Source organism: Oratosquilla oratoria, chromosome 17, assembly GCF_046742065.1.
Source record: "Oratosquilla oratoria isolate Oo_2021 chromosome 17, ASM4674206v1, whole genome shotgun sequence".
NCBI classification, from domain to species: domain Eukaryota; kingdom Metazoa; phylum Arthropoda; class Malacostraca; order Stomatopoda; family Squillidae; genus Oratosquilla; species Oratosquilla oratoria.
Window position 1 is genome coordinate 26,525,233 of NC_134793.1, and position 23,991 is coordinate 26,549,223.

Sequence of the window (23,991 nt, forward strand, 5' to 3'; positions counted from 1 at the left end):
GTTATATGAGCTTCTTTGCAGATGATGCAAAACTGTTAAAAAAAGTGAACACGGAAGAAGATTGTGAGTCATTACAGAGTGATCTAAATAAAGTATGGGAATGGAGTAGGAAGTGGGAGATGGAGTTCAACACTAAAAAGTGTAGTATAATGGAATTTGGAAAAAGCAAAAACAGAATAACAGGATCATATAAATTGGGAGAAGAAGGAATAAAAAAACTAGAAAATGAGAATGACCTGGGAGTCATTGTTATGAATAATATGTCACCTGAGAAATATATAAATAAGATTTTTGGAGAAACGTATAATTCAATAAGAACAATCAAAGTGGCATTTACATACCTGGATGAAGAAATGGTGAAGAAAATTCTAATCACCCTGATAAGACAAATATTTGAATATGCAGCAACGATAGGGTCACCAAGTACAAAAAAAATGTATAAAAAAAACTTGAAAGAATACAAAGAGCAATTACAAAATTGGCACCAACACTCTCAAAACTATCATATGAAGAGAGACTAGCAAAACTTGAACTACAGACACTAGAGCAAAGAAGAGAGAGAGGAGATTTGATAGCTATTTATAGAATCATGAAAGGCATAGAAATTACTGATAGAGAGAATCTGATAAAATGGGATGATAGAAATACAAGAGGACACGGAAAGAAAATCAAGAAAGACAGCTATAGAAGAGATCTCAAAAAGAACAGCTTTCCTCACAGAGTAATAGACAGTTGGAACAAGTTAGATGATAGAGTGGTGTGTGCAAAAACAATACATCAATTTAAATAGTTTAGATAAAATGAGATATGAAGACGGGACACCACGAGCATAGCTCCCCTTCCCGTAAAATACAACTAGGTAAATACAATATATATATATATATACATATATATATTTGTGTGTGTGTATATGTGTATATATATATATACATATATATATGTATATATATATGTATATATATATATATATATATATATATTGGTAAAGATAGAGATATAGATAGGTAGAGAGATATAGATCAATTGAGAGACATATGGATACAGATATATAAATGGAGAGTGATAGATATAAAGTTATAGTTGCATAGCTATAAAGAGATACAGATAGATAAAGATAGAGAGTAGAGAGAAGACTGTTGCCTGTCTTATATTTCCCTGTTGAACAGACATTCCCCTTTTACCCAAGGCTCCGTCCACCCCATCCTCCCTCTTTGTCTTCCCCTGAACTTCACACATCCCTTCCCCTTATCCCCATGATATTTATTTTCTTCCCTTATTCTACAGTTGACTTCTATCCCTATTCCTCAACTCTCTCTTACACATGAGCAACAGGGGAATGTATGTTGAGCAAGGAGGAGAGAAGGCAGGGGATTGAGGTGAGTGGAGAATAGCTGTGTATGGATTATATTTTGATACAGCCTATAGGGGTGGGGGCAGTGCATGCCTTGGCTGGCTACCTCCTTTGTAAGTAACACAGAAACCTCTTGGTATATAGATTGATTGATATGGTTTAATGTTACAAACTTCCCCCCTATCAGAAGGCTAGGATGGTGCCTCTCACAGAGGGCTTTGTGGTGTAGAATTTAATGAGCCATGCCCTTAGTTCAATTTTACTGGTGCCAGGATTCGAACTGCCATCCCCTTGACTAGTAACGATGCCCACCTATGGGTGGGTCACAATGACCACTGCTGGTTGTGGTGGGACTAGATTTTGGTTGGTAAAACATGTGACAAAATTAAAAAATACTAACCTGTACAATATAAACACAGAGAAGAGTAACTGCTCCAAGAATTGGTAACACAGCATCTCCTCCAAAAATGTCAACAGCTCCCACAAGAACAAGAATAAACTCAATGATGCTGACCAGTAAAACCTGTTAAACAAACAAGGTTAAATTAGTAACATCTAAGACAATCATTCTAAATTTGCTAAGAATAAAGAGCAAACAAATGACCAGTTAGTGCATTTAACTTTTTAGTATGCTTGTGGGGTCAATGATGGGTACCTACAAGGGGTGGAGGATGAGTAGTAAGTAGTGACTCTGAGAGACAATCAATTATTGTCTGTAAGAGTAAGAGAGTGTCTCCACGTCCAAAGAGGGTCAAGCAACATTTTTGGTGAAATTAGTTGTCCTGGACAAAATGATAGTCACATGTGAAGTTGGACATGTACCCCTTAGTGTACTGGAAGTATGGGTCCATTTTGTATTAAGAGCCATTTCAACCTTACATGCCAGTGAACCAGAAAATCATGCAAGTGATTAAATTTCATTATTATTATTATTATTATTATTATTATTATTATTATTATTATTATGCCTTTGTTTTTTGGCTACCTCCCTTGTAAGGGGGAAAAAGCCATTGGTACATGTATGTATATATGACTTTGGCTACCTCCCTTGTAAGGAGAGGAAAAAAAGAAGAAAAAAAAGAAGAAAAAAAAAAAAAAGGTATATTTAGTTCTTTCTTCATTCTCATAATTCCTAAATTTGATATTAAATAGCCTGCAATACTTGACATGATCACCATTCATCAAACACAATGACGATGCATGAAAAATGAAGAGAATCTCTGACTTCACTGCGAAGCAGATGGCACCACAGATATGCTTTACGAAAATGGCTGTAGCAGATGAATTTTGTGCAGCAAATGCAATTTAAAATGGCAACAAATAAAAGAGTTCTTGTGTAGTTTACTTAGCTATTACTGACTTATAAGGGAGGTAGCTTTTCATAGTGATTACACTTTGAAAAATAAACTTAACATATCACTTGCATTGACCTTAATCAACAATTTATTTAATTTTCATAAATTCCCCATTTAGCCAAGCCCTCTGACAAGTTATGTATGTCTAAAACAGATTGAATCTTTAGAAGCTCTGCTAAAGGATTCGAACCCTGACCTGTGCGTCCACAATCACAACACTTCCCCCTGGTGGGATATTTCCTATCAAATGGCCACCTATTTACAGCTGCCCTTGCAGAGCACAATTCTAAGCTTGTGCCATATGATTTGCTTTTTTGTGGCATCTACTGTGATTCACCAAGATCTTAGATCGTGTTGGACTCATGATCGAAGACCTTGGTGATTCATAGTGGATGCCACAAATAAGCAAATGTGAATGGCCAAAGCTGCAAACTTACTAATATTGGGAAGAAACCACTTAATAGAATAAACAAATTTTAAATAGAAACGATGACATTTACTAACTATACTTTCAAATACTCACTTGTAATGCAGTTGAATACACTTTGTGTGTGACAGCCTCATATAATACAGCACTTAGGGACCTTATTATCTGGGAAGTGCAAACTGATACGAGTACCACCTTGGGCCACTTTGGGTACAACCAGGATGCTGTTGCAATAAAGATCAGCGACACAATAGATACAGACTGTAAGAAAATAAAAAATTAGTCCATATATATTTTTTCACCAAATACTGCTGAAGTTTGCATCATGAGGCCTGTCCACCTTTTCTTTTGTGAAGACAGGTTTCATAATCCTTACAAGATACAGAGAATGGGACCATTCCTTAGAAGAAAAGGACAATGTCATGTTACAAAATTAGTCACTATAACTAGAATATCCTTATAGGAATCTAAAACTAACCACAAGGATTCTGCGATCCTCTTCTCTTTGAAATAATAATAAATTCACATACATTAACAGAAATAAAATAGCACAAGCTGGAGACATACACTATTTTAAAAACAGGTTAAAGTATTCAATAAAGTAAGAAGTACGGTGGGGATTAAGATGGATAGTATGAGAAATGTAAGGGCAACACACAGCAGGGGGTTGGGTAGGTATGTAGGGAGAAAAAGGACAACAATAAGAAAGAGGAGAAGGAGAAGAAAGGAGGAGGAGGAGAAGGAGAAATAGGAGGAGGAGAAGAATAAGGAGGAGGAGATGGAGAAATAGGAGAAGAATAAGGAGGAGGAGAAGGAGGAGGAGAAGGAGAAATAGGAGGAGAAGAAGAATAAGGAGGAGATGGAGAAATAGAAGAATAAGGAGGAGGAGATGGAGAAATAGAAGAATAAGGAGGAGGAGAAGGAGAAAAGAAGAAAAAGAAAATTACACACACACACTAAACCAAAACCTGCCTGCAAGCTCCATTTTAATTTCCTGAAGGAATTTTTTACATGAAAACCAATGTTACCATTCTTTGAAGCACTACTGAAATATACCCATTTTACTCCCTGTTCTGTGGGAATAGCCATTCATACATATACCCATGGCTTTTTCTGCCTTACAAGGGTGGTAGCCAATATCAATGGCATAAATCCACTCCCACCCATTTTATCCCCACATACTCCACTGCCATTCACCACCTCTCCCTCTTTTCTTGGCTCCTCCTGGATGACAGGTTGTCTCTACATCTTGCCCATTGCCCTGGGTCAGGAGAAATGTAGCAAGACACAGCACATCCACAGGAAGGTAGCTTCATTTAATCAGTGACACCCCCCCCCCTCTGTCTCCTCCTGTACAAAAAGAGAAGACAGGGAGAAATCCCTTCAGGCTGCATCAAAATATCATTCACACATACTCACTCACCCCCCTATCCACCACCATTCTCCACTCACCCCAATATGCTGTCTTCTCCCTTCCTCAAAAGGCATTCCCCTCTTTCCAAGTGCTCCTTTTATCACATCCATCCATCTCATCTTTGGTAGCCCCCTCATGTTCATTCCCTCCATCTCTGCTTTCTACACCTTTTACTAATTTTTCTTCTCTCATTCTCTCCATGTGTCCAAACCATCCCAATACTCTTTCATCAACCCTATCTCTCAACTCCTTTTCCATCCCTGCTCTCCTCCTCACCTTTTCATTTCTCACTCTATCCAGCCTAGTAACCCCTACCATACTTCTTAGGCATTTCATCTCAGACACACTTAAATTCTTCCTCTCTTATGTTCCATGTTTCTGCCCTGTACAGTGCTGTCGGAACAATCACTCCTTCATACAATTTCTTCTTATCATCCATTCCCTAATGTCTATTTCTCATTACACTTTTTAAGCCCCCAAGTGATTTACTTGCTTCTCTCAATCTATATTCTACCTCCACCTCTACTCCTCCCCTTTCCCATCACGTTTGGACCCAAATATCTATTGGTATCCACTTCCTCCAATCTCTCTCCTTTAATACTCGCTTCCAATTTGCTGCCATATTTTCCCCTTGTACATCTCATCACTTTACTTTTATGCACATTTATATTCAATTTCTTTTTTTTTTGCACACCTTCTCAAACTCAGTCACTAACTTCCTTAATTGCTCCTCTGCTACAAGCAAAGTGTCATCAGCAAACAACTGGCTTATCTCCCATTTTCTCCATTTTTTTAACCATCTCCAATCCCTGACCCATTACCCTTGCATTTACCTCTTGCACCACCCCATCCATGTGTAAACTGAAAAGCCAAGACAACATAACACATCTCTGGCGAAGCACCACCTTTACCTCAAACCACTCTCTCCATTTCTAATTCTAACACAGGCTCTACTACTTGCATGAAAATACTTGACTGCTCTTAACCACTTTCATTCTATTCCATATATTTGCAATACCTCCTACAGTGCCTTCCTATCTACCCTGTCTACCTCAGAGTTAATAAAACACCAGGGCCTGATGATTGGTACCCAAGAATCTTAAAGGAAATTGTTCCATTAGAAATTTTCAAGAAATCCATCACATCCGGAGATGTCCCAAGAGAATGGAAGCTAGCTAACGTTACTCCCATATTAAAAGAAGGAGACAAAAAGAAACCAAATAACTACAGGCCTATAAGTTTGAATTCAATCATAGGAAAAATGATGGAAACTATCATCAGAGATGCTATCGAACATCATCTAGAAAGTAACTGTTTGATAAATGATAACCAGTATGGGTTCAAACGGAAACGTTCTTGCGTGACTTACTCAAATTCTACAACACAATTATCTTGAATTATGACAAAAGAAATGATACAGATTTAATATATCTAGACTTTGCAAAAGCTTTTGATACCATCCCCCATGAAAGACTACTTACTAAATTACCTTCACATGGAATAAGTGGTAGCCTATTAAGTTGGACTAGTAATTGGTTGAATGATGGAAAACAGAGAGTTGTTTTAAATGGAAAAACTTCTGGTTGGAAAAATGTTATGAGTGGAGTTCCTCAGGGTTCCGTTCTTGGGCCACTTCTATTCATAGTATATATATAAATGATACAGACCATGGACTAAAATCTACTGTTACCAGGGGCGCCCACAGACTTTCTTGTGGTGGACGCACAAGGTATAAAGGGCTATAGGGAGACAACCAAGCAAAGCTTATCCACCTGAGAGGTTCGGAAATGTTTTGAGTTTTTGCCACTTTTGGTTGCCTTTTTGATATACTTAGGTCCATTAATTTTAGAAGTGAATTACAGCCTTTTATTAAGGGGAAAACTAATGTAATTGTGTATCTTTCATTTAACACTGATGCTTTACAACGTTTCTAATGTATGTAAAACATCTATATTTTTCATTGAAAGTTGAGGGTTTTACATACATACACATACATATACCAAGGCTTTTTCCCCCTTACAAGGGAGGTAGCCAAAAAGGGAAAGGCATAAAAACACTCCCACCCATTTCATCCCTAAATACACTCCACACCCCTCCCACCCTTCCTCTCATCTGTGCACCTCCTGGATGACGGGTCATCCCTGCACCCTGCCCACCGCCCTGGGTCAGAAGCAGTGTCGCAAGACACAGTACATCCACAGCAAGGCCGCTTCATTTAATCGGCGACCCCCCCTCTCCGTCCCCCTTTGCATATAAGGCGAGGACGGGGAGAAATCCCTTCGGGCTGCGTCAAAATTTACTCGCACATACTACCCCACCGCCCACTCCTCCTCATGCAGTCACAACATCATCCACATACAACCATTCTCCACTCACCTCTGTCTTCCGTCCTCTCCCTTCCTTCCTCAACAGACATTCCCCTCTTCCCCAAAGCCCCCTTCACCCCATCCATCCACCTCATCCTAGGACGTCCCCTCATGTTCACTCCCTCCACATCTGCCTTCCATACCTCTTTTACTAGTCTTTCTTCACTCATTCTTTCCATGTGTCCAAACCATCCTAATATTCTTTCATCAACCCTATCTCCCAAATCCTTTTTCACCCCTGTTCTCCTCCTCACCTCCTCATTTCTCACTCTATCCAGCCTAGTAACCCCCACCATACTTCTCAGACACCTCATCTCAAACACATTCAAACTCCTTCTCTCTTCTTCTCTTATGTTCCACGTTTCTGCCCCATACAGTGCTGTTGGCACAATCACTCCTTCATACAGTCTCCTCTTCGCATCCATTCCCAAATGTCTATTTCTCATTACACTCTTTAAACCACCAAGGCATTTACTCGCTTCTCTCAATCTACATTCTATCTCCACCTTCACTCCACCTTTTCCTGCTACACTTGCACCCAAGTATCTAAAACTATCCACTTCCTCCAGTCGCTCTCCCTTAATGTTCACTTCCAGTCTACTGCCACTTTCACCCCTTGTACATCTCATCACCTTACTTTTACCCACATTTATCTTTAGCTTTCTTCTATCACATACTCTCCCAAACTCTGCCACCAGCTTCCTCAATCCCTCCTCTGACCCTGCCACAAGCGCAGTGTCGTCCGCAAACAACAGCTGGCTCACCTCCCACTTTTCTCCATTTTCTTTAACCATCTCCAATCCCTGACTCACTACCCTAGCATTCACCTCTCGCACCACCCCATCCATGTATAAGTTGAACAGCCAGGGCGACATAACGCATCCTTGACGAAGGGAAAAATGTTTGAATAGGGGACCTTGTATGCTTGTAATGTCCAAACTGGACGCACGTGCTGATGATACAAGACTGTTCGGAATGGCAAATGATCACTTAAACCAATTAAATATTCAAGAAGATTTAGATAAATTACAGCAATGATCTGAAAAATGGCTGATGAAATTTAACACAAGTAAATGCAAGTTTATGCACATACCGGTAGGAAAAATAACAGTAGTTATGATTACAAGTTATTTGGAAATTCATTAACAAAAGTGGATAGTGAAAAGGATCTCGGTGTAATTATCAGTAACGATCTCAAATCATCATAGCAGTGTATTTCAGCCTCTGAGAAAGCAAATAAGATCCTAGGACTGATTCCGCAATCTTTTGAATTCAAAAGTCGATCACTCATTAACATACATACATACATATACCAAGGCTTTTTCCCCCTTACAAGGGAGGTAGCCAAAAAGGAAAAAGCATAAAATCATTCCCACCCATTCCATCCCTGAATACACTCCACACCCTTCCACCTTCCCTCTTACCTTAGCACCTCCTGGATGACGGGTCATCCCTGCACCTTGTCCACTGCCCTGGGTCAGAAGCAGTGTCGCAAGACACAGCACATCCACAGCAAGGCCGCTTCATTAAATCGGCGACCCCCCCTCTCCATCCCGTCCCCCCATAAATAAAAGAAGAAGACGGGGAGAAATCCCATTTCCATGTGTCCAAACCATCCTAATACTCTTTCATCAACCCTATCTCCCAACTCCCTTTCCACCCCTGTTCTCCTCATTTCTCACTCTAGCCTAGTAACCCCCATCATACTTCTCAGACACCTCATCTCAAACACATTCAAACTCCTTCTCTCTTCCTCTCTTATGTTCCATGTTTCTGCTCCATACAGTGCTGTTGGCATAATCACTCCTTCATACAGTCTCCTCTTAGCATCCATTCCCAAATTTCTATTCCTCATTACACTCTTCAATCCACCAAGGCATTTACTTGCTTCTCTCAATCTACATTCTACCTCCACCTTCACTCCACCTTTTCCTGACACATTTGCACCCAAGTATCTAAAACTATCCACTTCCTCCAGTTGCTCTCCCTTAATGCTCACTTCCAGTCTACTGTTACTTTCACCCCTTGTACATCTCATCATCTTACTTTTACCCACATTTATCTTTAGTTTTCTTCTATCACATACTCTCCCAAACTCTGTCACCAACTTCCTCAATCCCTCCTCCGATCCTGCCACAAGCGCAGTGTCGTCTGCAAACAACAACTGGCTCACCTCCCACTTTTCTCCATTTTCTTTAACCATCTCCAATCTCTGACCCACTACCCTTGCATTTACCTCTTGCATTACCCCATCCATGTATAAGTTGAACACCCAGGGTGACATAACGCATCCTTGTCGAAGTCCCACCTTTACCTCGAACCACTCACTCTCTCCATTTCTAATCCTGACACAAGCTCTACTACTTTCATAAAAACTCTTGACAGCTCCTAGAAGCTTTCCTCCTATTCCATATATCTGCATAACCTCCCACAGTGCCTTTCTGTCTACCCTGTCATAAGCCTTTTCCAGATCCATAAACGCCCAAAAAACATCCTTCCCCTTTCCTATAGCTTTCTCACATATTTGTCTTACCACAAAGATCTGATCTACACAACCTCTACCTGTCCTAAATCCACACTGTTCCTCACCAATTACTCCCTCTGTTCCTCTCCTAATCCTCTCAATCAAGGTCCTCCCATAAGCCTTCCCAATTACACTTAACAAGCTAATCCCTCTGAAACTACTACATTCACACTTGTCCCCCTTTCCTTTGTAAAGTGGAACTATACAGGCACTCCTCCAGTCCTCCGGCACTCTACCCTCTCTCCAGCAAACATTTAATAACCTCACTCATTAATAAGCTATATAAATTGTTAGTTCGTCCACATTTGTAATATGCTGTTTCCATATGGTCACTGAATCTCATGAACGACATTGACAGATTGGACAAAGTACAACGGCGAGCCACACAAAACTGATTCCAAATATCAAAAATAAATCATATGAAAATCAACTGAAACATATGAATCTGTTTTCCTTACAAAAGTGTAGACTCAGAGGTGACTTGATACAGGTCTTTAAGATTCTAAAAGGAATTGACAACATCAAAAGTGACCAAATTTTCACACTGAATGAGAATCCGACAAGAAACAATGGTCTCAAACTGTCTGGAAATAGATTTAATTTGAAAGTGGGTAGAAACAACTTCGCTAATTGTGTAGTTAATGAATGGAATAAACTTCCTGCAGAGGCAGTGCAATGTAGATCAGTTCGAAGCTTTAAGAATCATTTAGATAAACACCTAAGCAAGATGCTGTAATGACAATAATTTATTTTACATTATTTGTTCATTTGTTTTGTTATCATTTGTCTATTTTTTATTATTATCTGTTTAATTCTCATTTATTATTAGTTATATGTCAATTTATTATTATTTACTATCTACCTGTTTATTATTTAACTATACCTATGCATTTATTTATGTAATTTATTCATTATTTACATGTGCTAAGGGGAGAGGGTGGGGGAATATCAGATCATTTTCTGGTGGAAGGTAAGTTGCGAGTGGAGGACAGATGGAGAAAGAGGAAAGGGACAAAGGAAAGGGAGGTGCTTAGAGTAAACTCTTTAAATGAAAAGGAAAAGGAGAAGGAGTACAAGAAGAAGCTGAAGGAGGAGTGGGAGGGATTGAAGGATAGAGTAGAGCTAGGTGTGGAGGAGGAATGGGGATGGTTCAAGGAGGGACTCACAAAGTGTGCAAAGATGGTGTGTGGAACAAAAAGGACAGGAGGAAATAGAAGGAAGAGTAGTGAATGGTGGGATGAGGAAATGAAGAAGGTTGTAGAAGAGAAGAAGCAAGCTTACACAGATTGGTTACAAAATAGGACGAGGGAGTCATATGAGACGTACAAAGAAAAGAAAAGAGAAGTAAAGAAAAAGGTAAAGGAGGCAAAGAGGAGAGCAGATGTAAAATGGGATAATATGAAAGAAAATTTTGAGAGTAATGAAAAGATATTTTGGAGAAAAATTGAGAGAAAGAGGAGGCAAATCAAGTAGAGAAGAAAAGGTAAAAGGTGTAGATGGAGAGATGATAATGGAGGAGAAGGCAGTAAGGGGAAGATGGGCAGAATATTTTAGGGAGTTGCTAAATGTGAAGGAGGATAGGGAGGGAAAGATAGTTGCAGTGGGAAATGCTAAGAAAATGAGAGTGATGAGTGAGGAAAATGGAGGAGAAATAAGGAAGGATGAAGTGAAGGCAGCTGTTAAGATGATGAAAGCAGGTAAGGCACCTGGTCTGGATGGATGCCATGCAGAATGTCTTAAAAAAGGAGGTACAGTGATGGTGGACTGGTTGGTGAGGTTATTTAATGTTTGCTGGAGAGAAGGTAGAGTGCTGGAGGACTGGAGGAGTGCTTGTATAGTTCCACTTTACAAGGGAAAGGGGGACAAGTGTGAATGTAGTAGTTTTAGAGGGATTAGCTTGTTAAGTGTAGTTGGGGAGGCTTATGGGAGGATCTTGATTGAGAGGATTAGGAGAGGAACAGAGGGAGTAATTGGTGAGGAACAGTGTGGATTTAGCACAGGTAGAGGTTGTGTAGATCAGATCTTTGTGGTAAGACAGATATGTGAGAAAGCTATAGGAAAGGGGAAGGATGTTTTTTGGGCCTTTATGGATCTGGAAAAGGTTTACGATAGGGTAGACAGAAAGGCACTGTGGGAGGTTATGCCGATATACGGGATAGGAGGAAAGCTTCTAGGAGCTGTCAAGAGTTTTTATGAGAGTAGTAGAGCTTATGTCAGGATTAGAAATGGAGAGAGTGAGTGGTTTGAGGTAAAGGTGGGACTTTGTCAAGGATGCGTTATGTCACCCTGGCTGTTCAACTTATACATGGATGGGGTAGTGCGAGAGGTAAATGCAAGGGTAGTGGGTCAGGGATTGGAGATGGTTAAAGAAAATGGAGAAAAGTGGGAGGTGAGCCAGTTGTTGTTTGCGGACGACACTGCGCTTGTGGCAGGATCGGAGGAGGGATTGAGGAAGTTGGTGACAGAGTTTGGGAGAGTGTGTGATAGAAGAAAGCTGAAGATAAATGTGGGTAAAAGTAAGGTGATGAGATGTACAAGGGGTGAAAGTGGCAGTAATCTGGAAGTGAGCATTAAGGGAGAGCAACTGGAGGAAGTGGATAGTTTTAGATACTTGGGTGCAAATGTGGCAGGAAAAGGTGGAGTAAAGGTGGAGGTAGAATGTAGATTGAGAGAAGCAAGTAATTGCCTTGGTGGATTAAAAAGTGTAATGAGGAATAGAAATTTGGGAATGGATGCTAAGAGGAGACTGTATTTTACCTAGTTGTATTTACCTAGTTGTATTTTGCGGGAAGGGGAGCTATGCTCGTGTTGTCCCGCCTTTGTATCTTGCAGTGTCTAGTTTGTTTTTAAACTCATGAATGGTTTTTGCGCATACTATTTCATTGTCCAGTTTGTTCCAAGTGTCCAAAACTCTATGAGGAAAACTGTTTTTCTTCAGTTCTCTTCTATAGCTATGTTTTTTTATTTTCTTTCCATGTCCTCTTGTGTTTCTTTTGTCCCAGTTAAGTAAGTTCTCACTATCGAGTACCTCTGTGCCTTTCATGATTCTGTAGATGGTCAATAGGTCACCTCTCTCTCTTCTTTGCTCCAGTGTCGGTAACTCCAGTTTAGCCAATCTCTCTTCGTATGATAGGTTTGCAAGTGCAGGTGCCATTTTTGTAGCTGCTCTTTGGATTCTTTCTATTTTCTTTATATTCTTTTTGGTACTGGGGGACCACAATGTCGCTGCATACTCTAATCTAGGCCTTATCAATGTAACCAATATTTTTTTCATCATGTCTTCGTCCAAGTATGTAAACGCCACTTTTATTGATCTTAGCAAGTTGTAAGTCTCCCCGACAATTTTGTTAATCTGTATATCATAGGACAAGTCGTTCGTGATAATTACTCCCAAATCTTTTTCGGATCCTACTTTCTTTACTTCTTTGGTTCCAATTGTATATTTTCCTGATATTCTGTTTTTGCTTTTTCCAAACTCCATTATGCTACACTTCTTAGTATTAAAGTCCACTTCCCATTTCTGACTCCAGTTCCATACCCTATTTAGGTCTTCTTGCAGTGCTTCACAGTCCTCATCAGTTTCTATTTTCCTTAGCAGTTTGGCGTCATCGGCAAAGAAGCTCATGTAGCAGTTCACGTCCTCATCCATGTCATTCATATAGATAGCAAACATTATTGGTGCCAGCACAGATCCTTGCGGTACTCCACTGATCACCTCTTTCCAGTCTGAATATTTTTCTCTGAGCACTACTCTCATCTTTCTACCAGTCAGAAAGTCCTCTATCCATTTTAGTAGGTTTCCCTGTATTCCTCCTATGTGTTCCAGTTTTTTTAGTAGTTTTCTGTGTGGTACTTTGTCAAAGGCTTTTTGCAAGTCTAGGAATGCACAATCAGCCCATCCATTTCTTTCTTGCACTATGTCTATTAGTCTTGAGTAAAAGCATATTAAGTTTGTGGAGCATGATCTTCCTTGTCTGAATCCGAATTGTCTTGGGTTTAATATGTCATTGTCTTCCAGATGTTTTACCCATCTATTCTTGATTATTTTCTCACAAATTTTGGCAATGGTGCTTGTTAGTGATACTGGCCTATAGTTGGTGGGTTCTTTGTTTCCTCCTTTGTGTATTGGTACAATGTTAGCGTTTTTCCAGTCCTCGGGTATCTTTCCTTCTTTGAGTGAGCTGTTTATTAAGATGTGTATTTTGTCTGTTAGTTCTTCTTTGCACTCCTTTAGAATCCAATTTGCAATACCGTCCGGGCCATGTGATTTTCTGACATCCAGCCTTGATAAATGTTCTGATATTTCCTTTAGTGATGCTGTAAACTCATTCATGAGGGGAGATTTCTTTACAAAGGATTACAAAGGCAAAGCATGCCGACAGGAGACCTTTTGATCCATATCTAGGTCGGATGAAAAAAAAAAAAAAAAAAAAAAAAAAAAAAAAAAAAAAAAAAAAAAAAAAAATGCAAAATTTGGTATTTTCTCTCTGGTAAAAACAGATTTAAAGTGTTTGTTCATGACTTCGGCCATCTCTAAATCTTCTGTGTATTCTATGTTTCCTTGGCATAGTTTCACCAATTCCTGTTTGTTTTTAAGTTTACCATTCACATACCGATAGAATAGTTTGGGTTGCTCTTTGCATTTGTCTATAATATCCTTCTCATGGTTCCTTTTCTCCTCTCTTCTCACATTAACATACTCATTTCTATAGTTAACATAAATTTGCCATTTGCTTTGTTTTTTGTCTTTTCTCCACTTTTTCCAAGCTTTGTCCCTTCTGTCTTTTGCCTCACTGCATCTTTTGTTGAACCAACATTTAATGTACTCTCTCTCTCGCTTTTGTCTTGGTACATGCCTGTTTACCCCTTCATTGTAGTTTTCCATCAATATATTCCATTTCTCTTCCACTGCTGTTTCTTCCCTGTAAAATATTTCCCAGTTTGCATTCCGGAAGAATGTCTTTAGTTTTGTAAAGTCTGTTTTGTTGTACCTCAGTCTTCCTTTCCTATGCTTTTCGTTCCTCTCTATGTCTATTTCTTCCTTTAGTATAGTTTCGATGAGTACATGGTCACTCTTTCCAATTGGTGTCTCATACTGGACTTTATGCACTATTTCAGGCTCTGTTGTAAATATTAGATCTAGTTTCGATGGCTCTTCATTATTTCTGTACCTTGTGTTTTCACGGACCCATTGGGTCATTGTGTACTCCATGGTCATATCTAGCAGTACATTGCCCCACGAGTCATCTCCTCCTTGCACTGTCATGCTGTCCCAACAAATTTCTTTGCAATTGAAGTCCCCCATAACTACCAGATTACCCTTACCCATTAGTATCTCATTGAGTGATTTTCTTGTGTCATCTAGCATTTTTGTATGTTCAATTTCTTTCCAAGCGCTTGTTTTTGGAGGCACATAAGTCACCACAAACTTTCTACTTTTCATATTCTTGCCTTCGACTTTTATCATGATCAATTCAGCATTACCTTTGCCCTCTGCAATTTTTGTCACCTTTAGGTCTTTCTTGGCCAAGAACATGATTCCCCCTCCCTGTTTCTTGTCCCTGTTTTTTATCCAGTAGTTGTATAAACCTTGTCCGATAACAGTGGATGGTATTTCACCTCTTAGTTTAGTCTCTACAATTCCCATTATGTCTGGTTTTGCTTCTAACAGATAATCATTGAGTTCGTTCAGTCCCGAAATTAGTCCGTCAATGTTGGTATAGGCCACTTTTAATTTTCTTCCTTCTCCCTGGTTTCTTCTTCCCTTGTTTTGTTCGTTTTGAAGCGCCATTGTCTTAATCTCAAGTCTATTACTCTCCACTGGAATTCTTTGCATTCTGTCTCCGATCTTTTCAAGTTTTTTTCCTTTGCTTCTTCTCTTAGCGCCCTTTCTTTTTCTAATTCCTCAGTACTCATTTCTCTTTTTATCCATATCTTATTGTATTTTTCACTCTTTGCCAAGTTACCTACTTTTTCAAATATGTCTTCTACTACCACTTGTGACCTTAGTTTTATCTTTAGAGGTCGATTCCTATCCTTAGTATAGCGACCAATTCTGTAAGTCTCTTCTAAGTCTGTGCCTGAATCACTATCTCCCCCCTGAATTTCATTAAGGATTTCTACTGCTGTCTCTTTTTCTTCTTTTTCTCTCATGTACCTCGCCAATCCTTGTTTTTCTTTAAGCCCATAAACCACAATACATTTCTTCCTATCTACTGTGTCCCTGACCCAATTTGCTTTTTCGTTAATCACTTGAATGATTGTGTCTTTTGCATTATCTTGCATTTGCTGCTTGACTATTTCTTTGAAAGCAATTTCTTTATTTTCAATATTTTCTTTCCACTTCTTAATTTCCTGGATACTGTCCCCACCTAAGTTTTCTTCGATCTTTTGTGTCAATTCTTGTAATTTGTTGTTCACTTCCTGCTTTAGATTTTCGCTATTATCATTAGTTTTCTTCTTTTCATTATCATTCTTCAGTTCATTTATGTCTCTTTTCATTTCTTTAATTTCGTTTGTAAGATCCAAGTTAGCTTTTTTCAGGTCAGAAATTTCATGGTTAGTCTTAGATAAACAATCAATTAAACCAATGACCTCTTTTCTTAAGTCCATGATTTCATTTTCCCACCGAGTCCTATTTTTGCTCATCTCTCTCTCTATCTCTAATAATCTACTTAAGTTCTTTCTTTCGTACTTACCAAACCCTAAGAAATCATTGTCATAACACGTGTTTTGTTGATTGTTTACATCGCGGTTCAGTGGATTGCCGCCAGATGGCTCTGATTCGCAACTGGCTTTCGAGTCGTTTTCATTCATTTTTGCTAATTTCGAGTTAACACAATTAACTAGCACTGCATAGATACCATTTCGGGCACTCACGTTCACTCCCCACCCCTACAGTACAAACCAGGTTTTCCTTTTTCGTCGACAGCACTGTATGGGGCAGAATCATGAAACATAAGAAAGGAAGAGAGAAGGAGCTTGAATGTGTTTGAGATGAAATGTCTGAGAAGTATGATGGGGGTTACTAGGCTAGATAGAGTGAGAAATGAGGAGGTGAGGAGGAGAACAGGGGTGGAAAGGGAGTTGGGTGATAGGTTTGATTAAAGAGTATTAGGATGGTTTGGACACATGGAAAGAATGAGTGAAGAAAGACTAGTAAAAGAGGTATGGAAGGCAGATGTGGAGGGAGTGAACATGAGGGGACGTCCTAGGATGAGATGGATGGATGGGGTGAAGGGGGCTTTGGGGAAGAGGGGAATGTCTGTTGAGGAAGGACAGGAGAGGACAGAAGACAGGGGTGAATGGAGAATGGTTGTATATGGATGATGTTGTGATGCATGAGGTGGAATGGACGGGGGGATGGGGGATGAGGTAGTGTGTGTGAGCAAAATTTTGACGCAGCCCGAAGGGATTTCTCCCCGTCTTCTCCTTTATATGGGGGGACGGAGAGGGGGGGGTCGCCGATTTATGAAGCGGCCTTGCTGTGGATGTGCTGTGTCTTGCGACACTGCTTCTGACCCAGGGCAGTGGACAAGGTGCAGGGATGACCCGTCATCTAGGAGGTGCTAAGATGGGAGGGAGGGTGGAGGGGTGTGGAGTGTTTTCAGGGATGGAATGGGTGGGAATGATTTTATGCCTTTTCCTTTTTGGCTACCTCCCTAGTAAGGAGGAAAAAGCCTTGGTATATGTATGTATTTACATTATAGTTATTTATTTATCATTATTATGATTTTTTTCACATCAGACCAAGTTATGGACCAAAAGGTCTGCTGTTGGCATGCTCCACTTTTGTAATCCTTTTCCAAATCCATAAAGGCCATATCATCCTTACCTTTTCCTAAAATTTTCTCACATCTCCCTTACCACAAAAATCTGATCCACACAACCCTTACCAGTCCTCAACCCGCACTGTTCCTCACTTATTACTCCCTCTGTTCCTCTCCTAATTCTCTCAATCAAAGCCCTCCCATAACCCTTCCCATCTACTACACTCACACTTGTCCCCTTTATCTTTATAAACTTGAATACCGGTATATACAGGGACTCCTCCAATCCTCCAGCACTCTACCTTCTTTTAGACAAACATTAAATAACCTCACCAGCCAGTCCACCATCACTATACCTCCCTTTTTGCACACTACATGACACTCATCTAACTCAGGTGCATTATATGCTCTCCTCATTTTAATAACTGCTTTCACCTCATCTTTCCTCATTTCTCCTCCATATTCCTCATTCATCACAGTCATTTTCTTAATGCTTCCCATTGCAACTGCCTTCCCCTCCGTATCCTTCACATTTAGCAAGTCCTTAAAATACCCTGCCTGCCTTCCTCTTACTGTCATCTCTTCCATTATCATCACCCTATCTATATCTTTTATATTTTCTTCTCTACTTGATTCGCCTCCTCTTCCTATCTTTAATTTCCTTCTAAAATATCTTTTCATTACTTTCAAAATTTTGTCACTTACCTCATTTCACATCTGATCTCCTCTTTGCCTCCTTTATCTTATGCTTTATTTCTATTCTTCTTTGTACCTCACACATTCATAAATACTATAAAATATCAAAAGTTAACAAAGTACTCACCAGCGAGATCAAGTTATAGTAAATTTTCTTCTTTATATTCAAACTTTCAGAATGAGAACTTTGCAGCTGCTGGGTTAATCCCTCCACATTTAGAGACAATCTTATATCTTCCAGGTTCTTCTTCATCACCCCAAGGAATGAACGTATTGAACCATTTGGTTTAACAAGTAAGATTAGGTGGAGATGATGCACAAGGGACAGATATAGTGAAAATGTATAGACTCCATGTGAATTAATAGTTTTATTGTAAATTCTTGAGAGATAGTGGGGAGAATTTACCCCAGTCAAGCAACCACAAACAACTATTAAGAGGATGCTGCTAACAATTGCCTGCAATAAGAAAAAGAAAAAAAAGTGATGTGGATAAATATATTTCAAGATGTGTGTAAATAATTTTTATTTTCATGAAAAAACATGAGTTTCATACTTACAAATGCTCTATAAAGCGATCCAAAGCAGGCACTTAACAGGCACTGACCATTCACCACAGTACAAGTGCCAATGGCTACAACAGAGAAATAAAACCTCCATGATGGGTACTGATGATAACTGTGAAAGTATATAGAAGGCCACAACACATGTGATATAAAAGCATCTATGAGATATCCAGTCAGAACCTGAAAAGAACAAATACAAGTATTCATGAGAATATATATATAAATACATATACATATACACACACCTAAAAAAAGCTTTTGACAAAGTACCACATAAGAAGTTGCTTAAGAAATTAGAAACTGAAGGAGGAATACAGGGCAAACTGCTTAATTGGATGGAAGACTTTTTGCAAGAAAGGAAAATGAGAGTAGTGATAAGAGACAAACACTCAAAATGGGATGAAGTAATAAGCGGTGTTCCACAAGGAACAGTTCTGGCCCCAATAATGTTTGCTATATATATTAATGATATGGATGAAGGAACTGAAAGCTATATGAGCTTCTTTGCAGATGATGCAAAACTACTGAAAAGACTGAACACGGAAGAAGATTGTGAATCACTACAGAGTGATCTAAATAAAGTACAGGAATGGAGTAGGAAGTGGGAGATGGAGTTCAATACAAAAAAATGTAGTATAATGGAATTTGGAAAAAGCAAAAACAGAATAACAGGATCATATAAATTGGGAGAAGAAGGAATAAAAAAAAGTAGAAAATGAGAAGGACCTGGGAGTCATTGTTATGAATAATATGTCACCTGAGAAACATATAAATAAGATTTTTGGAGAAACTTATAATTTAATAAGAACAATCAAAGTTGCATTTACATACCTGGATGAAGAAATGGTGAAGAAAATTCTAATCACCCTGATAAGACCAAGATTGGAGTATGCAGCAACGATATGGTCATCAAGTACAAAAAAATGTATAAAAAAAATTGAAAGAATACAAAGAGCAATTACAAAATTGGTACCAACACTCTCAAAACTATCATATGAAGAGAGACTGGCAAAACTTGAACTACAGACACTAGAGGAAAGAAGAGAGGAGATTTGATAGCTATTTACAGAATCATGAAAGGCATAGAAATTACTGATAGAGAGAATCTGATAAAATGGGATGATAGAAATACAAGAGGACATGGAAAGAAAATAAAAAACGACAGCTATAGAAGAGATCTGAAAAAGAACAGCTTTCCTCACAGAGTAATGACAGTTGGAACAAGTTAGATGAGAAAGTGGTGTGTGCAAAAACAATACATGAATTTAAAAATAGTTTAGATAAAATGAGATATGAAGACTGGATACCACGAGCATAGCTCCCCTTCCCGTAAAATACAACTAGGTAAATACACCTAAAAAAAGCTTTTGACAAAGTACCACATAAGAAGTTGCTTAAGAAATTAGAAACTGAAGGAGGAATACAGGGCAAACTGCTTAATTGGATGGAAGACTTTTTGCAAGAAAGGAAAATGAGAGTAGTGATAAGAGACAAACACTCAAAATGGGATGAAGTAATAAGCGGTGTTCCACAAGGAACAGTTCTGGCCCCAATAATGTTTGCTATATATATTAATGATATGGATGAAGGAACTGAAAGCTATATGAGCTTCTTTGCAGATGATGCAAAACTACTGAAAAGACTGAACATGGAAGAAGATTGTGAATCACTACAGAGTGATCTAAATAAAGTACAGGAATGGAGTAGGAAGTGGGAGATGGAGTTCAATACAAAAAAGTGTAGTATAATGGAATTTGGAAAAAGCAAAAACAGAATAACAGGATCATATAAATTGGGAGAAGAAGGAATAAAAAAAGTAGAAAATGAGAAGGACCTGGGAGTCATTATGAATAATATGTCACCTGAGAAACATATAAATAAGATTTTTGGAGAAACTTATAATTTAATAAGAACAATCAAAGTTGCATTTACATACCTGGATGAAGAAATGGTGAAGAAAATTCTAATCACCCTGATAAGACCAAGATTGGAGTATGCAGCAACGATATGGTCACCAAGTACAAAAAAATGTATAAAAAAAAATTGAAAGAATACAAAGAGCAATTACAAAATTGGCACCAACACTCTCAAAACTATCATATGAAGAGAGACTAGCAAAACTTGAACTACAGACACTAGAGCAAAGAAGAGAGAGAGGAGATTTGATAGCTATTTACAGAATCATGAAAGGCATAGAAATTACTGATAGAGAGAATCTGATAAAATGGGATGATAGAAATACAAGAGAACATGGAAAGAAAATAAAAAAAGACAGCTATAGAAGAGATCTGAAAAAGAACAGCTTTCCTCACAGAGTAATAAAGTTAGATGAGAAAGTGGTGTGTGCAAAAACAATACATGAATTTAAAAATAGTTTAGATGAAATGAGATATGAAGACGGGACACCACGAGCATAGCTCCCCTTCCCGTAAAATACAACTAGGTAAATACACACACACACACACACTTCATCGAATGGACGGCGTAGAGGACGTTCTGAAGAAAAAGCGAAATTTTCGTGGATCTTAACGCAAAGGAAGTACCTATTGTATTTACAGGGGGGGGGAAGACCAATTTAGTGACGATGAAAGGTCTAACAAAAATGTAAAGGTTAGAAACATAGATATGAGTAGCACAATAGAAGGTGAGGATCATAATTTCCATGGATTTAATGAGGGGGGGGGCGGATACCAACCTCCCCCGACTGGTGAGACTCGAAGAAAAACTTGAACAAATGACCGAACATTGGGAGAATAGGTTCGGTAGAATGTCAAAAATGGCAGAAAGAATTGAAAGATTGGAAGCACTAGAGAAGGCAAACAAAAACTTAACTAAGGAAATAGAAGAACTAAAAAGACAGTTAAAAGAAGTAAAAGAGGAGAATGAAGAATTAAAGAGGAATAATAAAGAAAACAAAGAAGCCATAGCTAAAGAAGCTAAGGGTTGGAAGACAATCCAAGAAAACAATAAAGTTGCATTTACTGACATAATTAAACAGCAAATGAAAGAACAAACTGAGGACTCAGTTATTAAAGTGATGAGACAAAAGGAGAATATAGTAAGAGACTTAGCAGATAAAAAGAAATGTATAATTATATTAGGAATGGAAGAGAAACACAACCCAGAAAGAACCACAAGAATCAATGAGGAAAATGAAAAAGTAAGCCGATTACTAGAATTAGTTCAGGAAGATGAATCAGAAATTATGAAACAAATTGAAGAGAAATTTAGACTTGGAAAGTATAGTACAGATAAGACCAGACCAATTAAGATTAAATTCAGGTCACAAACGACAGCAGAGAATATCTTATCCAAAACAGGGAAACTAGCAACAAATGAACAATATAAAAAGGTATGGATAAAAAGGGAAATGAATAAAGAGGAAAGAGAGGAGGAAAAAAGGAAAAGACATGAAGCTAAGGAAAAAAACGAGACCAGAACGGAGTCAGAAAAACAAGAATTCTACTGGAGAGTAGTGAAAATGAAATTGAAGAAATGGAACATAACAGAGAGAAACAAAAAAGAAACAGAGAATACAATGGAAATAACAGAAAGTTAAGAGTATCCTACACAAATATAGATGGATTAATAACAGGACTGAATGAACTGAACGAGTATCTGAAGGAAAAAGATCCGGACATAATGGGAATTGTTGAGACAAAATTAAAAGGTCCACTACCACCCAACAGTATAGGACACAATGCTTATAATTATTGGATTAGAAACAGAGAGATAAAACAAGGGGGTGGAGTTATGTTCCTGACTAAGAAGGATATAAACGTGAAGAGTGTCACATATGGGAAGAATAAAGTAGAGATGATTATGATAGAAGTAGAAGACAGAGATAAAAAGAGCAGAAAGTTTGTAATAAACTACGTGCCCCCAAAAACAGCCTCGTGGGAAGAGAGTGAACATAAAAGCATGTTAGAAGACACAAGAATAACACTAAACAAGATAATGGAAGATGGAATAAGAATAGTTATGATGGGCGACTTTAATTGCAAAGAAGTCTGCTGGGGAAAGGTGACTGTAAAGGGTGGAGACGAATCATGGGGAAGTGTTCTACTTGAGATGATTATTGACCACACAATGACACAATGGATCCAAGAGAACTCTAGGTATAGAAATGAAGAAGAACCATCGAGACTAGACCTAATAATCACAACCTAAAATAGTGGAAAAGATAGAATACCAGGCACCAATAAGCAAAAGTGACCACATATTGATAGAACTAGAACTAAATGAGAAAAAATACATGAAAAGAAATGAACAATATAGAAAAGGAAGATTGATGTATGAAAAAACAAATTTTGATAAAATAAGAGAGTTCTTTCAAAATTAAAACTGGGAAAGAATACACAAAGAAGATACAACAGTAGAAGAGAAATGGAATATTTTGACAAAAATTTATAAAAAAGGAGTAGAAAAGTATGTCCCAAGACAAAAACAAGAAAAAGAATATGTAAAATGCTGGTACAACAAAAGTTGTAGGGAGTTAAAAGACAAAAGAGACAAAGGTTGGACCAAATGGAAAAAACACAAAAGACCGGAAAAATGGAAAATATATACTTGTTATAGAAATGAATATGTACAAGCGTGCAGAGAGGAAAAGAGAAAATATGAAAAAGATTTCATAGAAAAATGTAAAGATTAACCAAAACTATTCTACAGATTTGTAAACTACTGAAAAACAAACAAGATTTGGAGAAATTAAGACAAGGAGTTGAATACACAGAGGAAATTGAAATGGCGGAAATTATGAACAAACATTTTAAATCAGTGTTTACAAGGGAGAACACACAACCTGAAGAGATCGAATGGAAAGAGAAAGTCCCCCCTATGAAAGAAATAGAAGTAACAAAGAATGAAATATTGAAACAATTGAGTAATCTTGATGTCAGAAAATCGCATGGACCAGATGAAATAGCAAACTGGATTTTGAAAGAATGCAGGAATGAACTGGCAGACAAAATACATAGCATAATAAATAGTTCCTTGAAAGAAGGAAAAGTTCCAGAAGATTGGAAAAAAGCAAATATAGTACCTATATATAAAGGGGGAAATAAAGAAGACCCTACCAACTATAGGCCAGTCTCTCTAACAAGTACAATAGCAAAAATTTGTGAAAGAATTGTCAAAAGTAGATGGGTAAAATATTTAGAAAAAAACAATGTACTAAATCCAAGGCAATTTGGATTCAGACAAGGACGATCATGTGTCACCAATTTAATATGTTTCTATTCAAGGCTAATAGATATAATACAAGAAAGAGATGGATGGGCTGATTGTGCATTTCTAGACCTGAAAAAAGCTTTTGACAAGGTGCCACATAACAAGTTGCTTAAGAAATTAGAAACTGAAGGAGGAATACAGGGCAAACTGCTGAAATGGATTGAAGACTTTTTTGCAAGAAAGAAAAATGAGAGTGGTGATAAGAGACAAACACTCTATTTGGGATGAAGTGATAAGTGGTGTTCCACAAGGAACAGTTCTGGCCCCAATAATGTTTGCTATATATATATATA

The 23,991-nt window shown here is 38.2% G+C and overlaps 1 protein-coding gene across 1 annotated transcript in view; it reads right to left on the reverse strand.

The window, feature by feature from the left end:
* LOC143034544 (uncharacterized) overlaps window positions 1-23,991 on the reverse strand; it is a 52,568-nt gene that overhangs the window by 8,513 nt on the left and 20,064 nt on the right. Inside the window, exons 8-11 of the mRNA XM_076200750.1 lie at window positions 18,461-18,646; window positions 18,030-18,359; window positions 3,230-3,394; window positions 1,752-1,874 (exon numbers count right to left, since the gene is read on the reverse strand). Coding sequence (XP_076056865.1) covers window positions 1,752-1,874; window positions 3,230-3,394; window positions 18,030-18,359; window positions 18,461-18,646 — 804 coding nt within the window. The remainder of the gene's footprint in view (window positions 1-1,751; window positions 1,875-3,229; window positions 3,395-18,029; window positions 18,360-18,460; window positions 18,647-23,991) is intronic.